Source organism: Choloepus didactylus, chromosome Y (genome assembly GCF_015220235.1).
Source record: "Choloepus didactylus isolate mChoDid1 chromosome Y, mChoDid1.pri, whole genome shotgun sequence".
Lineage (NCBI taxonomy): Eukaryota > Metazoa > Chordata > Mammalia > Pilosa > Megalonychidae > Choloepus > Choloepus didactylus.
Genome location: NC_051335.1, coordinates 30,775,192 through 30,792,300, shown reverse-complemented (window position 1 = coordinate 30,792,300; position 17,109 = coordinate 30,775,192). Strand labels below are relative to the sequence as shown.

Below are 17,109 nucleotides of genomic sequence, written 5' to 3'. Positions count from 1 at the left end.
TTTTCTTAACAGTGTGTTGAATTTTGCCAAATGTCTCTTCTGTACTGATTGAGATGATCGTGTGATTTTTGTTACTTGTTTCTGTTAACGTGGTGTATTACATTGAGTGATTTTCTCATGTTGAATCACCCTTTGAACCACCCACTTGTTCATGGTGTATAATTCTGTTAAAACTTTACTTGATTTGATTTGCTGATATTTTACTGAGGATTTTTGCATCTGTGTTCAGGGAAATTGGTTTGTAGATTTATTTTCTTGTCATGTCTTTATCTTGCTTTAATATTAGGGTAATATGGGCCTCATAGAAAAAGGTAGGAAAAGTTTCCTTTTCAGTTTTTTGGAAGGGTTTGGAAGGATTGGTGTTAATTCTTGTATGTTTGGTAGAATTCACCAGTGAAGCCGTGTATTTCAGAACTTTTCACATTGGGCAGTGTTTGATTACTGATTTAATCTCTTGTTACAGGTCTGTGAGATCTTCTATTTCTACTTGAGTCAGTGTAGGTAAGTTGTGCCTTTCTAGGAATTTGTACATTTCCTGGATTATCTGATTTGCTGGCATACATTTTTTTTAGTATTATTTTATAATCCTTTAAGTTTTTGCAAGATTAGTGGTAATGTTCCCCCTTTGATTTTGGATTTTTAGTTATTTGTGTCTTTTGTTTTCCTTTGTCAATCTAGCTGAACGTTTGTCAATGTTATTGATCTTTTCAAATTCCTTTCTTTAGGCTTCACCGATTCTTTTCAGTTGCATTTTTCCTATTTTCTATTTCACTTATCTCTGCTCTAATCTTTATTGTTTCTTCCATTCTGCCAATTTTAGGGTTAGTTAGCTCTTCTTTTTCTAGGTCTTAAAGGTATGGAGTTAGGTATTGATTTGATGTCTTCTTTTTTAATGTAGACATTCATAGCCATATATTTCTCTCTGAGCACTGTCTTTGTTTCATCTGTAAGTTTTGGTATAATGTGTTCTGCTTTCATTCATCTCAAGATATTTCCTAATTTCCCTTGTGGGTTCTTCACTGACCCATTGTTTAAGAGTATGGCATTTAATTTCCACTTTTGTGGATTTTCTGGTTTTCCTTCTGTTAATTGATTTCTAGCATCATTTCATTGTCGTTAAAGAAGATACTTTGTATGAGTTCAGTTTTTGAAATTTATTGTGACTTGTTTTGTGGCTTAACATCTGGTCTATCCTGGAAAATGGTCCATTTGCACTTGAGAAGAATATGTATTCTCCTTTTGTTGGGTGGAGTGTTTTTTGTATGCCCATTGGGTCTAATTCATTTATGGTATCATTCAGGTCTCCTCTTTCCTTATTGATCTTCTGTCTGGGTGTTTTATCCATCGATGGAAGTGGTGTATTTTGAAGGGAGAAATAGATACTTCTACAGTAATAGCTGGAGACTTTATCTATTTCTCCCTTCAGTTTTGTCAGTGTTTGCCTCATGTATTTCTGGACTCTGTGCTTATGTGCATAAAGCATATGTTTATAATTGTTATATCTTGTTGGTGAATTGACTCCTTTTATTAATATATAGTGCCCTTCTTTGCCTCTTATGACAAGTTTTAAATTTAAAGTTTATTTCATTCAATATTAGTATTGAACCCAACTTCTCTTTTGGTTATTATTTGTTATTATTTGTGTGGAATATTTTTTCCATCCTTAAACTTTCAACCTATTTTCATCTTTGGTTTAATGTAAATCTCTTCTCTATAGCAAACCCTTATCTTATCTAGGATTTGCAACTATTTTCTCCCATTCTGTGGGTTGTTTTCACTCTCTTGATAGTGTCCTTTGATACGTAGAGTTTCTACTTTTAATGAAATCCACTTATCCTTTTTTTTCCTGTTGTCTGTGCCTTTTATGTCATCGTAACTAGCCATTTCCAAATCCGGAATCATGAAAATTGATCCTATGTTTTCTTCTAAGACTTTTATTATACTTTTAGCTCTGAATTCAGTTGTTTGATCTATTTTTAGTTATTTTTTGCATGTTGTGTAAGAAAGATCCCCACTTCATTCTTTTGTGTGAGGCTATCCAATTTTCTCAACACCGTTTTTTTGAAGAGACTGTTCTTTCCACATTCAGTGGTTTGGGCTCCCTTGTCAAAAATCATTAAGTGTAGATACGAGGGTTTATTTCTAATCTCTCAGTTCTGTTCAGTTCACCTATATATTTATCCTGTGTCAGTATCGCACTGTGTTGATTACTGTGGAGTGTCTCCTTTCCAAGGATAACCCTGCTATATTACATGATAGAGTTATTGGGATGATATTTCATCACTTTTATTTATATTAGTACTCACTAATACACATTTTCCCCCATGAGTATTGTCTTTACTATCATTATTTATTTTGTTGCTCAGTTGTAACAGTGTTGGCAAGTGGAAGAAACTTCTGGGTGGCTCCTGTGTCATTTTTGCAATTTGTCATTATTTCTTTTGCTCTTTCTTTCTGGTACTACAATTTGTTCATGGCTTGCTTTGTGTTTTCCTTTCCCAACCCTGGAATCTCTAAGAAGTTCTGATAACTTTTAATAGGTTATGGTATTGAGAAACCAGGATCTGGGTTCATGTTGTGCTCATTGCCACCAGAGTCTCTGTTTTCAGGTCCTTTCACAGAAAAAGTCATTACATGTGTTTTATTTTCATGGGCGATACTGATACTGATAAGTCAGCACCACAGGTATCATTCTGTTCTTCCTCTTTTCCTATTTTTAACTTATTTATCCAACCAAAAGAAATCTTCAGTTTATTTATTCTTTTGTTAATCCTCATTTACAGACATATTTTCAGAATTTGTAACCCGTATCACTGCAATGAAGGAAACCTAACTAGCAATAAATATTTGTATAAAGTTCTTTTTTTTTCCCTTTGAAATGAAGTATATTGTCATATTCCTGCATTCACATGTTAGTTGGGAAATTCTGCTTTTGGTAATAATGGAGTAGCTCCAGTTGGACCCACAGATACCAATTATAAACTCTGGCCAAATTACAAAAAGCAAATATGTGAACGTTGTACACCGAGTAGAGGGGCATTAACACACAGAAGAAAGAAATACCAGTGACTGAATTACGCATTGTTTAGCCTTTTGGCCTGAGGGTAGGCCCCACTTCATGCCACCTATTGCAGTTAAAATTTTGATAGAAATCCATATTCTTATTGGAGGAGGTCTCAGAGGAAGAAATTTTAGACCACAGTAGATATAAAATGAGGAGGGATATGCTACCTAGGATATGATACCACAGGATGGGAACCCTGAATTTTGCAAAAAACTCTATATCTCTGGCTGAATCACCCAGGTGTGGCCTAGACTCCAGGCAGCCCAGTTAGGGCTAAAAGAAAAGAAAAAAGATTTCAGCTGCTTCCCACTACAGGGTAGACAGAGTTTAGAGTTGGTATCAGATAAGTTAGTTATCTGCTACAAGAAAAACATCAGCTCTCTTTGGCAGATCATAACAGAATGCCATGTGTTCCCTGTATCTTTTATGATGTCCAATATGTTATCCAAAATACTAGATGAATGAGGAAACAGGAAAATGTGACCCATACTCATGGGTCAATGGATACCAATCCATTAGCATAGAATAGAGTATTAAAGGTATTATGACTGTGTTCAGGTACTGAAAGACAAATGTGTTTATGATGAATGGAGAGATAAGAAATCTCAGTTGAGTAATAGAAACTGTTGAATAGAACCAATTTGAAATTCTAGAATTAAGAAACACAATTTCTGATGAATCATTGTTTATGTTTAAGAGCAGAGTGGAGATAGCAGAATGTCAGTGAGTTTGATGATAGACCAGTAGAAATTATCTACTCTGACAATTGAAGACAGCATAAAAAATATAAAGAACAACTTTTATGGGTGAGTGAGGTGGTCATCAATCCTTTTCCTAAAAAACAACTCTGAAGCTGGGTAAAATGGTCAAAAACAACTGTTAGGTCTCTCTGGAAACTGTTGAAAGGCAAACAACAAATTGAGAGGTGTTTATTAATGAAAGTCTATTCAGCTTAGAATAAGAATACTGGGAGTCTGTAATTTTCTCTTTTGGGGCTGCTCTGTGTTCCTTTTATACCCTGTGCCCGGCGCCATTGTTAGTAACAGTCATGATCATGGTGCCAAAGCAACAGGATAGGTCAGTGGCTCAGCTGGCCTTTGGTTTTGGTCCTGATTGTGGTATGCCACCAGCTGGAAGACTAGTAATTTATGAGAATGATCTGGGAAATAAGACACCCATTAAAGGCCTTTGAGCACTCTAAACACCCCTGGCTGACTGGAAGGCTTTGCACACATGCAGAGGAGATGGGAGAGGGCCTGACAAAAAGTAAAACCTGGGCCAGGTTTGAAAACTGCCTGAATTTTTTGTTTCTCAACCATTCCCAGATCTGTAGATGCATCAGTAGAGAGTGTAAGCTATACTTGCTTGAAGTGATTGAGCATAACCTCTATCCAGTCATTGGCTGACCACTAAGCTATGCAGACATAGGAATCAAATCTAAGGAGTTGGGATTGAAACTTAAAAGACAAATTGAAAGAAAAAAATTGAGCAGAGACATAAGCAGTTGCATACCTTGGGGTAGGTGGATTCCACAGATTCAGTGCAGAGAAATTACTAAAGAAATAAGGGGGGAAAAAGGCCAGCAGCAACAACCCATGAATGTAGGGTGGGGAGCACACAGAATGAAAATCCAGAGTTGCTACAATATATCATCTGACATGTATAGTTACCAAACAGAAAATTATGATACATGTAAAGGAAAAGGAGAATTTAACCCATCTCAGGAAAAAATGTCAACAGAAATTCTTATTGAGCTCAGTATTTTGTAGGTTTTTGTATAATCATCTTGCTCATATAGTTGATTCTTTTTTGTTTTTTCTTAATATAAATTTATTGATATATATTCACACACCATTCAAAATCCATGCAATGTGGCTCAGAGTATCATCACATAGCGTTCATCAACATGATCAATTTTTGAACATTTTCATTACTCCAGGAAGCCCTCCCCCGCCCCAAAATAAAACAGAGGAAAAGGGAAAACCCGAATCATCCTATACTCCTTATACCATCCCCCATAATTGATCCCCAGCATTGGTATGGTACGTTTGTTACTGTTGACGACAGAATATTGAGATATTATACAGTTGATTCTTGTTGTTCATAGTACTTATGCGCTGTAAAGCCACCTCAAACACTGAATTAGCAAATACTGAACTGTTGGTCCCAGAGGAAATACAGGAGTAGATTCCTGTGAGCCTCTGGTCATAAAATTTTCATTAACCAATTAAAACTTACTGTTATTTTTTATGTGTTTCTGTTTAAAGAGAGCTTAATATATATTGTAGATTCATTAACATTGAACACATGGCTAACAACACTGTAGTTCATTCCTGAACAAAGCTTACCTAGCACAAGTATTTTCTCGATAAGGCACATTAGCACCTTCTTGTGCGTAGTAACACTAGCCAACTCTTGATCGCTAGACAGCACTTGGTGGCCACTTTGAACAAAATCACTATCAAAAAGCACAAAAACGCAGAGTTATGGTAGTAGATATACCATGTTAAAGGACACTTGTTTACAGCATGAGAGCTGAAAGAAGGTGGCTTTATTTGAACTCAGCAGGGGAACGGGCAGATTGGGTTGGTTATTTAAATTGTTTTTGCAGAGCTGTTTATTTCCACGGATGACTGTGAAACCCTTGCAGGTGTTGATTTTGGGGTTATACTATAAATTTTATATAGTAGGAAAATTCACAGATATGGCATTTATGAATAATGTGGATTGACTGTGTTTTAGAATTTTTCCTAAGTAATTCAGTTTTTTTGAGTTATTGTAAATGCTATTGTTTTTTGAAATTCAGATCCTATTTCATTGCTAATATATAGGAATTCAGTAGACTTTTTTTTCTTAATTCTTATGCCACACTTCTTACGTTTGTACAACATATTATTCTGCTCTATTCTATTCTGTTCTCCCTGTCTCACCAATTAAGAGGATCATTTGTGACAAGAAATTATTTTCTATAAAATGTTGATAATAGTTACCTCCCACATTCTGTTCTATTCTCCCTAACTGCCTCACCAATTAAGAGGATCATTTGTGACAAGGAATTATTTCTTATAAAATAGTGATAATAATAGTACCTCCCATTTACGGATGTGAGGATTCAATGATCTTAGGCAGGTCTAGTGCATAGAAGACTGTCTAGCACCTAGTAAGTACTCAATAAATGTTAGATATTACTCTTATCAATATCATCATTATTATCAATTTCTGTTTTGAATATCTACCATGTCAATAGCACATGAACTAAAAAAAGTAACCCAGAAGTTCTCCCAGTATTAGATTAAGGGGATGCAACTTTATGATTGTTGTAGGATTGCATGAAAAAAAAGATATTTTTTTAAGCTTTCCTTAGTGAGTAACTCAGGCATTCAAGAAAAATTTATTGAATATATACCATGTGCCAGGAACTAGGATTTTATCATTGAACAGGTTAGACATTTTTCCTGCCCTCATGGGTCTTACAGTTTAACAGGAATGACATTAAATAACTAAGTGCAAGTTATTTAAAAAGAACACCCATTAGTTACCACTTAATACCAATTTATTAATTCTAATTGATTGATGAATAACATTATGATGCTAATAATTCAGTCTTTATGTCTGGGGAATAATTATCTGATAAATGGCACCACAAATAGTGATTTATAAATGTACATGATGCCTGGTTTTGGATCATAAAAGTAGAATTTTGTTATTTAAGGATTATAAAAAAAATACCTGCCTTTCTGTTACTATCTGCAGTGGAATACCAAGAAAGACAGGGCTCTGGGAGTGATTCACCCACCAGGGAGTATTTTGTCACTGACATTGTTTAGAATTGCCAGTACATGGTGATAACTAAAAAGCAGACCAATATTTAGTCAGTTTTATTTTTTGCGTTTAAATTTCCTACTGACTATGCATCCATGGCACACACTCTCATTGCCCCTTGCTCTTGATTTTCTGCAATGCTTTTGGAATCATACAGTTAAAAATACTGTAGAAAATTATGCTAATGTGAAATTGGGTATTTTAATATTATCATTATATTTACAGTGCATTTATTATATGCCAGGCATGGTTCTAAACACTTCATAAATTATAACTCTGAAATCACTCGTAACTTTTTTTTTGATTAGAGAAGTTGTAGGTTTACAGAACACTCATGCATAAAATATAGAATTCCCATATGCCACCCAATTAATAACACCTTACATTGGTGTAATACGTTTGTTACAATTAATGAAAGCACATTTTTATAGTTGTACTATTTAAAAAATTTTTATTCCAGTACCGTATGTACAACTTAACATTTCCCTTTTTAACTACATTCAGATATATGTTTCAGTGTTGTTACATTTACAGTGTTGTGCTGCCATCACTGCCATCCATTACCAAAACATTTCCATTGTTCCAAATAGAAACTCTGTACATTTTAAGCCTTAACTTCCTATTCCCTGTCCCCACCCTGTCCCCCGGTAACCTTTATTTTAGATTCTGACTCTCTGAGTTTGCTTACTGTAATTATTTCTTATCAGTGAATAATTCAATATTTGCCCATTTTTGTCTGGCTTATTTCACTCAACATGATGTCTTCAGGGTTCTTCCATGTTGTCACATGTAGCACAACTGTAGTCCTTTTTGCAGCTGAAAAATATTCCGTTGTATGTATATACCACATTTTGTTTATCCATTAGTTGTTTGATGGATACTTCGGATGCTTCCATCTTTTGGCGATTGTGAATAATGCCATTATGAACATCCATGTGCAAATAATCTGTTTGAGTCCCCAGATATTGCACATCAATTCAGTTCTTTTGTGTATATGCTTAGAAGTGGTATTGCCAGATCATATGGTAAATCTATACTTAACTTTCTGAGGAACTGCCAAACTGTATTCCACATTTGCTGCACCACTTTACGTTCCTACCAGTAGTGAATATGTGTTCCTATTTCTCCACATCCTCCCCAACTCTTATTTTCCATTATTTAATAGTATTCTAGTGGGTATAAGAAGGTTTCTCATTGTGGTTTTGATTTTGAATATCTTTTCACATGCTTTTTTGGTTTTAATTTGCATTTTCCCAATGGCTAATACACTTTATTATTACTAGGTTTTATTTTTAGTGTAAGAAAAAGCTTAAATTTTCATCTAAGGAGAAATGGTCATAGAAAATTACAATAGAAAATGTTTTGCTACAAAAGTGTTCTTTTTAGAAATTTAAGTCTTTATAGGAAAGTTGTAGTGTGCCAAGAGAGGGATTCTGTAAGAGCTAGGGCTATAAAAGTCCAAGAAGAAAATGTAGGGAAGCCTCTTTAAGATCTGGCAGTGGGGTGTGGTTTCTTAGACCTTACACCCAAAACACAAGCAACAGAAGAAGAAATAGATAAATAAGACCTCCTCAAAATTGAATACTTCAGTGCTTCAAAGGACCTTATTAAAAGGGTGAAAAGGAAACTTCTGAATTGGACAAAATATTTGGAAACTACATATCTGATAAGGGTTCAATATCCAGAATATATAAAGAAATCCTGCAACTCAACAATAAAAAGACAAACAAGCCAATTTAAAAAATGGGCAAAAGACCTGATGAATAGATACTTTTCTAAAGAGGAAATACAGATGGCTAAAAAGTACGTGAAAAGATGCTCCACATCACTAGCTATTAGGGAAACACAAGTCAAAACCAGAATGATGTGTTTCATAACTACTAGAATGACCATTATTTAAAAAAAAAAACTACAAGTGCTGGAGAGTTTGCACAGAAATAGGAACACTTATTTACTGCTGGTGGGACTGTAGAATGGTGCAGCTGCTGTGGAAGATGGTTTGGTGGTTCCTCTGGAAGCTAAGTATAGAATTGTCATATGATCTGGCAATCCTCCTACGAGGTATATACTCAGAAGAACTGAAAGCAGGAACTGGAATAGACATTGGCACGCTGATATTCATAGCAGCATTATTAACAATTGCCAAGAGATGGAAACAACTCAAGTGTCCATCAGCTGATGAATGGGTAAACAAAATGTGGTATATACATCCTATAGAATATTATTCAGCTGTAAGAAGAAATGAAGTCCTGATGCATGCAACAACATATACAAACCTTGAGGACATTATGTTGAGTGAAATAAGCCAGACACAAAAGAACAGATATTATATGGTCTCACAGATATGAACTAATTATAATGAACAAAATCTTGTAGCTAAACTCTGGAATACAGGTTACCAGGAGAATGGGGAGCTGATGCTTAATTTGTGCAGAATTTTTAATAAGGTTGATTGTTACTGTTGAAAATGGATAGAGGTGATGGTAGCACAACATTGTAAAGGTAACTAATAGTGCTGAATTATGGGTGTGGTTATGGCTGAAAGGGGATATTTAGAGTTGTGTATTCTTAAACTAGAAGGAAAGCTAGGGGATAAAACGTGAGGCTCTATAACATACTGAACCTTGTTGTGGATGATGACTGTGGTTACTTGTACAAATGTAAGATTGTTCTTACATGAACTAGAGCAAATGTATGTCACTACTTACTAAAAGGTGTTAATAGGGTGGTATGTGGGGAAAAATACAACTAATGCAAACTATGGACTATAGTTAACAGTAATATGTAATATTCTCCCATCAGTTGTATCAAAGGTACTGTGCCGGTGCTAAGTCTCAATAAAGGGGAGTAAAAGGGGCATGGGATTTTGTGTTTTTTTTCTTCAGAGCAATGAAGATGTTCTCAAATTGATTGTGGTGATGAATGAACAACTCAGTGATTATACTGAGTACCATTGATTGTACACTTTGGATGGATTGTATGGAGTGTGAATAAAACTTTTTTTTTCTTTTAAAAAAAGAGCGATCCTAATCAGAAAACTCTTCTTGGATTATTTGGTATGTTTTAATTTAACGTGGGCAATGTATTACTAATATGGTCATATTTCATAGCTTGGAAAATGGACTCATGGAGTTGTAAATATTGGTGTTATGTTTGATAATGCATTGAAGAGATAAATATTCTTGATTCTTTTATTCTAGATAAAATCAGTGGTTCTGGAAATAACTCTGATATGATGGAAAACAGCAGGGAAGAGGTAAGAATAATTTGAAGCATTTTAAAAATATTAATTACTAATAAGCAGTGAGAGTATTTGTCATCAGATTGACTCTGGCTAATACATGCACATATTTAAGTTTATGACAATACCCCAATGTCATTTTATAATACTTCAGTTTAGGTACTTGTCCTGTTTGGGAAGGTAATTGTTTTTGTTCTTTTTCACTTTAGCAGTTTACCTAAATTCAGCCAACTGAATGCTTGATAGTAGATAGGTATTTAAATGTTATCATATTGAATAGGTGGTGTTGGGGTTGGTGGTTATGGTAATGATGCCTTGGTTCTGAGGTGTCTTGAAACTGGGCATTCATACTCTCCTAAGCATCATTATAGCAACTCATCCTGGGATCCTTCACCTGATACCCAGGCCTGCACTATGGCTTTGAGATTCTTTCCACCTACTGTAAAAAATAAAATGTAGCATAATATACTGGAGAAAGTAGCAAAATGAATATAAACATAGTATCCCTAAGCAAGTTGTAGAGGTACTCCTAGCCATGTGTTTGGATAGAGAGGAGTGACACAGTTTCGTATCCTTAAAACTCTCTACCTCTGTTGGGATCTGACTACTTCTTTGTTGATTTGGGCCAGGATCGTGATACAGCACTGTATCCCACCCCCATAAAAATGCAACAGTAACAAAACACAAAAATAACGACCAATCAAGGAAATGGCAGTAAATAAGAACTATTTTTGAAGCTGCTTTTAGAAAAATATTTTAGGCATGTAAATAGTATATCATTATACCAAAGGTCTTACTACAGGGGAATAGTTAATTTTAGGGATGTTGCTTTGAGAGTTTCACTCACCTTTGTATTTATTTCTGACATTTAGGGAATTAGCACTTCAGAAAAATGCAAATCTTCAGGATCATCACGATCAAAGAGGTTGGTTAATATTGAATGGAAAAAGTTATTTACCTTTTTGGTTTATTTTATTTTCTGTTTCTAAAAATAATGATCTTTTCTTAAACTTACTTCTTTTTCTAAGTGGACTATTTTATATAAAAATACATATTAAAAAATGGGCAGAATATAATGAACTACCTGTATCCATCACCTGGTATCAAGAATTCAGACTTTAACTTTTATAGGAATTTTCTGATGAGAGTATATTATATATTAGTGGCATTAGCAGTATTTCTTTGAGATAATATATGAGCCCCCCGAAAAAAGGGAGAAAAGGGGCACACGAAAGGTTGAATGCCTTGAAAGAGGCAATATGTGATTTTTAGAAATTATCTAGGATGTTGGAAAGGATAGCCAACATAATTAGCAGGTCAAAGAGTGGTAAAAAAGGATTTCTGTACTTTATTGTCGAAGATTATTGTATATAAGACATGAAATGATTTCCATGCATACCATAATGCTAAATATACTGTGCAGTATAGTTTTTTTTTAATCATTTTATTGAGATATATTCACATACCACACAGTCATACAAAACAAATTGTACTTTCGATTGTTTACAGTACCATTACATAGTTGTACATTCATCACCTAAATCAATCCCTGACACCTTCATTAGCACACACACAAAAATAATAAGAATAATAATTAGAGTGAAAAAGAGCAATTGAAGTAAAAAAGAACACTGGGTACCTTTGTCTGTCTGTTTCCTTCCCCTACTTTTCTACACATCCATCCATAAACTAGACAAAGTGGAGTTTGGTCCTTATGGCTTTCCCAATCCCATTGTCATCCCTCATAAGCTACATTTTTATACAACTGTCTTCGAGATTCATGGGTTCTGGGTTGTAGTTTGATAGTTTCAGGTATCCACCACCAGCTACCCCAATTCTTTAGAACCTAAAAAGGGTTGTCTAAAGTGTGCGTAAGAGTGCCCACCAGAGTGATCTCTCGGCTCATTTTGGAATCTCTCTGCCACTGAAGCTTATTTCATTTCCTTTCACATCCCCCTTTTGGTCAAGAAGATGTTCTCTGTCCCACGATGCCAGGTCTACATTCCTCCCTGGGAGTCATATTCCACGTTGCCAGGGAGATTCACTCCCCTGGGTGTCTGATCCCACGTAGGGGGGAGGGCAGTGATTTCACCTTTCAAGTTGGCTTAGCCAGAGAGAGAGGGCCACATCTGAGCAACAAAGAGGCATTCGGGAGGAGGCTCTTAGGTACAATTATAGGGAGGCCTAGCCTCTCCTTTGCAGCAACCGTCTTCCCAAGGGTAAAACTTATGGTAGAGGGCTCAACCCATCAAACCACCAGTCCCCTATGTCTGTGGTCATGTTAGCAACCATGGAGGTGGGGTAGGTGAATACCCCTGCATTCTCCACAGGCTCCTCAAGGGGGCACTACATCTTTTTTTTTTTCCTTGTTTTTCTTTTTTTTTTTTTTTAACTTTCCCTTCTTTTTTAAATCAACTGTATGAAAAAAAAAGTTAAAAAGAAAACAAACATACAATAAAAGAACATTTCAAAGAGACCATAACAAGGGAGTAAGAAAAAGACAACCAACCTAAGATAACTGCTTAACTTCCAACATGTTCCTACTTTACCCCAAGAAAGTTACCTAATATAGCAACATTTCTGTGAACTTGCTCCTACTATATCCATCAGAAATTAACAGACCATAGTCATTTCTGGGCATCCCCAGAACGTTAAATAGCTTATCTGTTCTTCTTGGATTATTGTTCCCCCTTCCTTAATTGCTCTCTACTGCTAGTTCCCCTACATTCTACATTATAAACCATTTGTTTTACATTTTTCAAAGTTCACATTAGTGGTAGCATATAATATTTCTCTTTTTGTGCCTGGCTTATTTCTCTCAGCATTATGTCTTCAAGGTTCATCCATGTTGTCATATGTTTCACGAGATCGTTCCTTCTTACTGCTGCGTAGTATTCCATCGTGTGTATATACCACATTTTATTTATCCACTCATCTGTTGAAGGACATTTGGGTTGTTTCCATCTCTTGGCAATTGTGAATAATGCTGCTATGAACATTGGCGTGCAGATATCTGTTCGTGTCACTGCTTTCCGATCTTCTGGGTATATACCGAGAAGTGCAATCGCTGGATCGAATGGTAGCTCTATCTCTAGTTTTCTAAGGAACTGCCAGACTGACTTCCAGAGTGGCTGAACCATTATACAGTCCCACCAACAATGAATAAGAGTTCCATTTTCTCCACATCCCCTCCAGCATTTGTAGTTTCCTGTTTGTTTAATGGCAGCCATTCTAACTGGTGTTAGATGGTATCTCATTGTGGTCTTAATTTGCATCTCTCTAATGGCTAGTGAAGCTGAACATTTTTTCATGTGTTTCTTGGCCATTTGTATTTCCTCTTCAGAGAACTGTCTTTTCATATCTTTTGCCCATTTTATAATTGGGCTGTCTGTACTATTGTCATTGAGTTGTAGGATTTCTTTATATATGCAAGATATCAGTCTTTTGTCAGATACATGGTTTCCAAAAATGTTTTCCCATTGAGTTGGCTACCTCTTTACCTTTTTGAGAAATTCCTTTGAGGTGCAGAAACTTCTAAGCTTGAGGAGTTCCCATTTATCTATTTTCTCTTTTGTTGCTTGTGCTTTGGGTGTAAAGTCTAGGAAGTGGCCGCCTAATACAAGGTCTTGAAGATGTTTTCCTACATTATCTTCTAGGAGTTTTATGGTACTTTCTTTTATATTGAGATCTTTGGTCCATTTTGAGTTAATTTTTGTGTAGGGGGTGAGGTAGGGGTCCTCTTTCATTCTTTTGGATATGGATATCCAACTCTCCCAGCCCCATTTGTTGAAAAGACCATTATGACTCAGTTCAGTGACTTTGGGGGCCTTATCAAAGATCAGTCGGCCATAGATCTGAGGGTCTATCTCTGAATTCTCAATTCGATTCCATTGATCTATATGTCTATCTTTGTGCCAGTACCATGCTGTTTTGGCAACTGTGGCTTTACAATAAGCTTCAAAGTCAGGTAGTGTAAGTCCTCCCACTTCGTTTTTCTTTTTTAGAGTGTCTTTAACAATTCGAGGCATCTTCCCTTTCCAAATAAATTTGATAACTAGCTTTTCCAAGTCTGCAAAGTAGGTTGTTGGAATTTTGATTGGGATTGCATTGAATCTGTAGATGAGTTTGGGTAAAATTGACATCTTAATGACATTTAGCCTTCCTATCCATGAACATGGAATATTTTTCCATCTTTTAAGGTCCCCTTCTATTTCTTTTAGTAGAGTTATGTAGTTTTCTTTGTATAAGTCTTTTACATCTTTGGTTAAGTTTATTCCTAGGTACTTGTTTTTTTAGTTGCTATTGAAAATGGTATCTTTTTCTTGAGTGTCTCTTCAGTTTGTTCATTTCTAGCATATAGAAACATTACTGACTTCTGTGCATTAATCTTCTATCCCGCTACTTTGCTAAATTTATTAGCTCTAGTAGGTGTATCGTCGATTTCTCAGGGTTTTCTAGATATAAGATCATGTCATCTGCAAACAATGACAGTTTTACTTCTTCTTTTCCAATTTGGATGCCTTTTATTTCTTTGTCTTGCCGGATTGCCCTGGCTAGCACTTCCAGCACAATGTTGAATAACAGTGGTGACAGCGGGCATCCTTGTCTTGTTCCTGATCTTAGAGGGAAGGCTTTCAGTCTCTCACCATTGAGTACTATGCTGGCTGTGGGTTTTTCATATATGCTCTTTATCATGTTGAGGAAGTTTCCTTCAATTCCTACCTTTTGAAGTGTTTTTATCAAAAAGGGATGTTGGATTTTGTCATATTGTTTTTCAGCATATATTGAGATGATCAATTGATTTTTCCCTTTCTAGTTTTTAATGTGTTGTAATACATTGATTGTTTTTCTTATGTTGAACCATCCTTGCATGCCTGGAATAAACCCCACTTGGTCATGGTGTATGATTTTTTTAATGTGTCTTTGGATTCGATTTGCAAGTATTTTGTTGAGGATTTTTGCATCTATATTCATTAGGGAGATTGGCCGGTAGTTTTCCTTTTTTGTAGCATCTTTGCCTGGTTTTGTTATTAGATTGATGTTAGCTTCATAAAATGAGTTAGGTAGTGTTCCATTTTTTTCAATGTTTTGAAAGAGTTTGAGTAAGATTGGTGTCAGTTCTTTCTGGAAAGTTTGGTAGAATTCCCCTGTGAAGCCATCTGGCCCTAGGCATTTATTTGTGGGAAGCGTTTTGATGACTGATTGGATCTCTTGCTTGTGATGGGTTGGTTGAGGTCTTCTATTTCTTCTTGGTCAGTCTAGGTTGTTCATATGTTTCCAGGAAATTGTCCATTTCCTCTACATTATCCAGTTTGTTGCCATACAGTTGTTCATAGTATCCTCTTATAATTTTTTTTAATTTCTTCAGGATCTGCAGTTATGTCACCTTTTTCATTCATTATTTTGTTTATATGGGTCTTCTCTCTTTTTGCTTTTGTCAGTCTAGCTAGGGGCTTGTCAATCTTGTTGATCTTCTCAAAGAACCTACTTTTGGTGATATTTTATCCTCTCTATTGTTTTTTTGTTCTCTATGTCATTTATTTCTGCTTTAATCCTTGTTATTTCTTTTCTTGTACTTGGTTTAGGATTGGTTTGCTGTTCATTTTCTAGCTTCTTCAGTTGATCCATTAGTTCTTTGATTTTGGCTCTTTCTTCCTTTTTAATATATGCGTTTAGTGCTATAAATTTCCCCCTTAGCACTGCTTTTGCTGCATCCCATAGGTTTTGGTAGGTTGTGTTCTCATTTTCATTCGTCTCTATATATTTAGCAATTTCTCTTGATATTTCTTCTTTAACCCACTGATTGTTTAGGAGTGTGTTGTTTAACCTCCAGCTATTTGTGAATTTTGTAAGTCTCTGATGGTTATTGACTTCTAATTGTATTGCATTGTGGTCAGAGAATGTGCTTTGAATAATTTCAGTCTTTTTAAATTTATTGAGGCTTGTTTTATGTCCCAGCATATGATCTATTCTGGAGAAGTTCCATGAGCACTAGAAAAGTATGTGTATCCTGGTGATTTGGGATGTAATGTCCTGTATATGTCTGTTAATGTAATTCATTTATGAGATTGTTTAGGTTTTCAATTTCCTTATTGGTCTTCTGTCTGGTTGATCTATCTATAGGAGAGAGTGATGTGTTGAAGTCTCCCACAATTATTGTGGAAACATCAATTGCTTCCTTTAGTTTTGCCAGTGTTTCTCTGATGTATTTTGTGGCACGTTGATTGGGTGCATAGACATTTACGATTGTTATTTCTTCTTGCTGAATTGCCCCTTTTATTAGTACGTAGTGGCCTTCTTTGTCTCTCAAAACATCCCTGCATTTGAAGTCTATTTTATCTGAGATTAATATTGCTACACCTGCTTTCTTTTGGCTGTAGCTTGCATGAAATATTTTTTGCATCCTTTCACTTTCATTTTCTTTGTGTCCCTGTGTCTAAGATGAGTCTCTTGTATGCAACATATTGATGGTTCATTTTTTTTGATCCATTCTGCGAATCTATATCTTTTAATTGGGGAGTTTAATCCATTTACATTCAACGTTAAAACTGTGAAGGCATTTCTTGAATCGGCCATCTTATCCTTTTGTTTATGTTTGCCATATTTTTCCCTCTCTCTATTAATATCCTTTATTGTACCCATACCGAATCTCTTTAGTACTGAACCTTTCTCCAAGTCTCTCTGTCCTGTCTTTGTTTCTCTGTCTGTAGGGCTCCCGTTTAGTATCTCCAGTAGGGCAGGTCTCTTGTTAGCAAATTCTCTCAGCATTTGTTTGTGTGTGAAAAATTTAAGCTCTCCCTCAAATTTGAAGGAGAGCTTTGCTGGATAAAGTATTCTTGGCTGGAAATTTTTCTCACTCAGAATTTTAAATATATCGTGCCACTGCCTTCTCGCCTCCATGGTGGCTGCTGAGTAGTCACTACTTAGTCTTATGCTGTTTCCTTTGTATGTGGTGAATTGCTTTTCTCTTGCTGCTTTCAGA

The 17,109-nt window shown here is 35.6% G+C and overlaps 1 protein-coding gene across 1 annotated transcript in view; it reads left to right on the top strand.

The window, feature by feature from the left end:
* ATRX (ATRX chromatin remodeler) overlaps positions 1-17,109 on the top strand; it is a 187,686-nt gene that overhangs the window by 27,963 nt on the left and 142,614 nt on the right. The window contains 2 exon segments of the mRNA XM_037822745.1: positions 10,087-10,142; positions 11,000-11,052. Coding sequence (XP_037678673.1) covers positions 10,087-10,142; positions 11,000-11,052 — 109 coding nt within the window.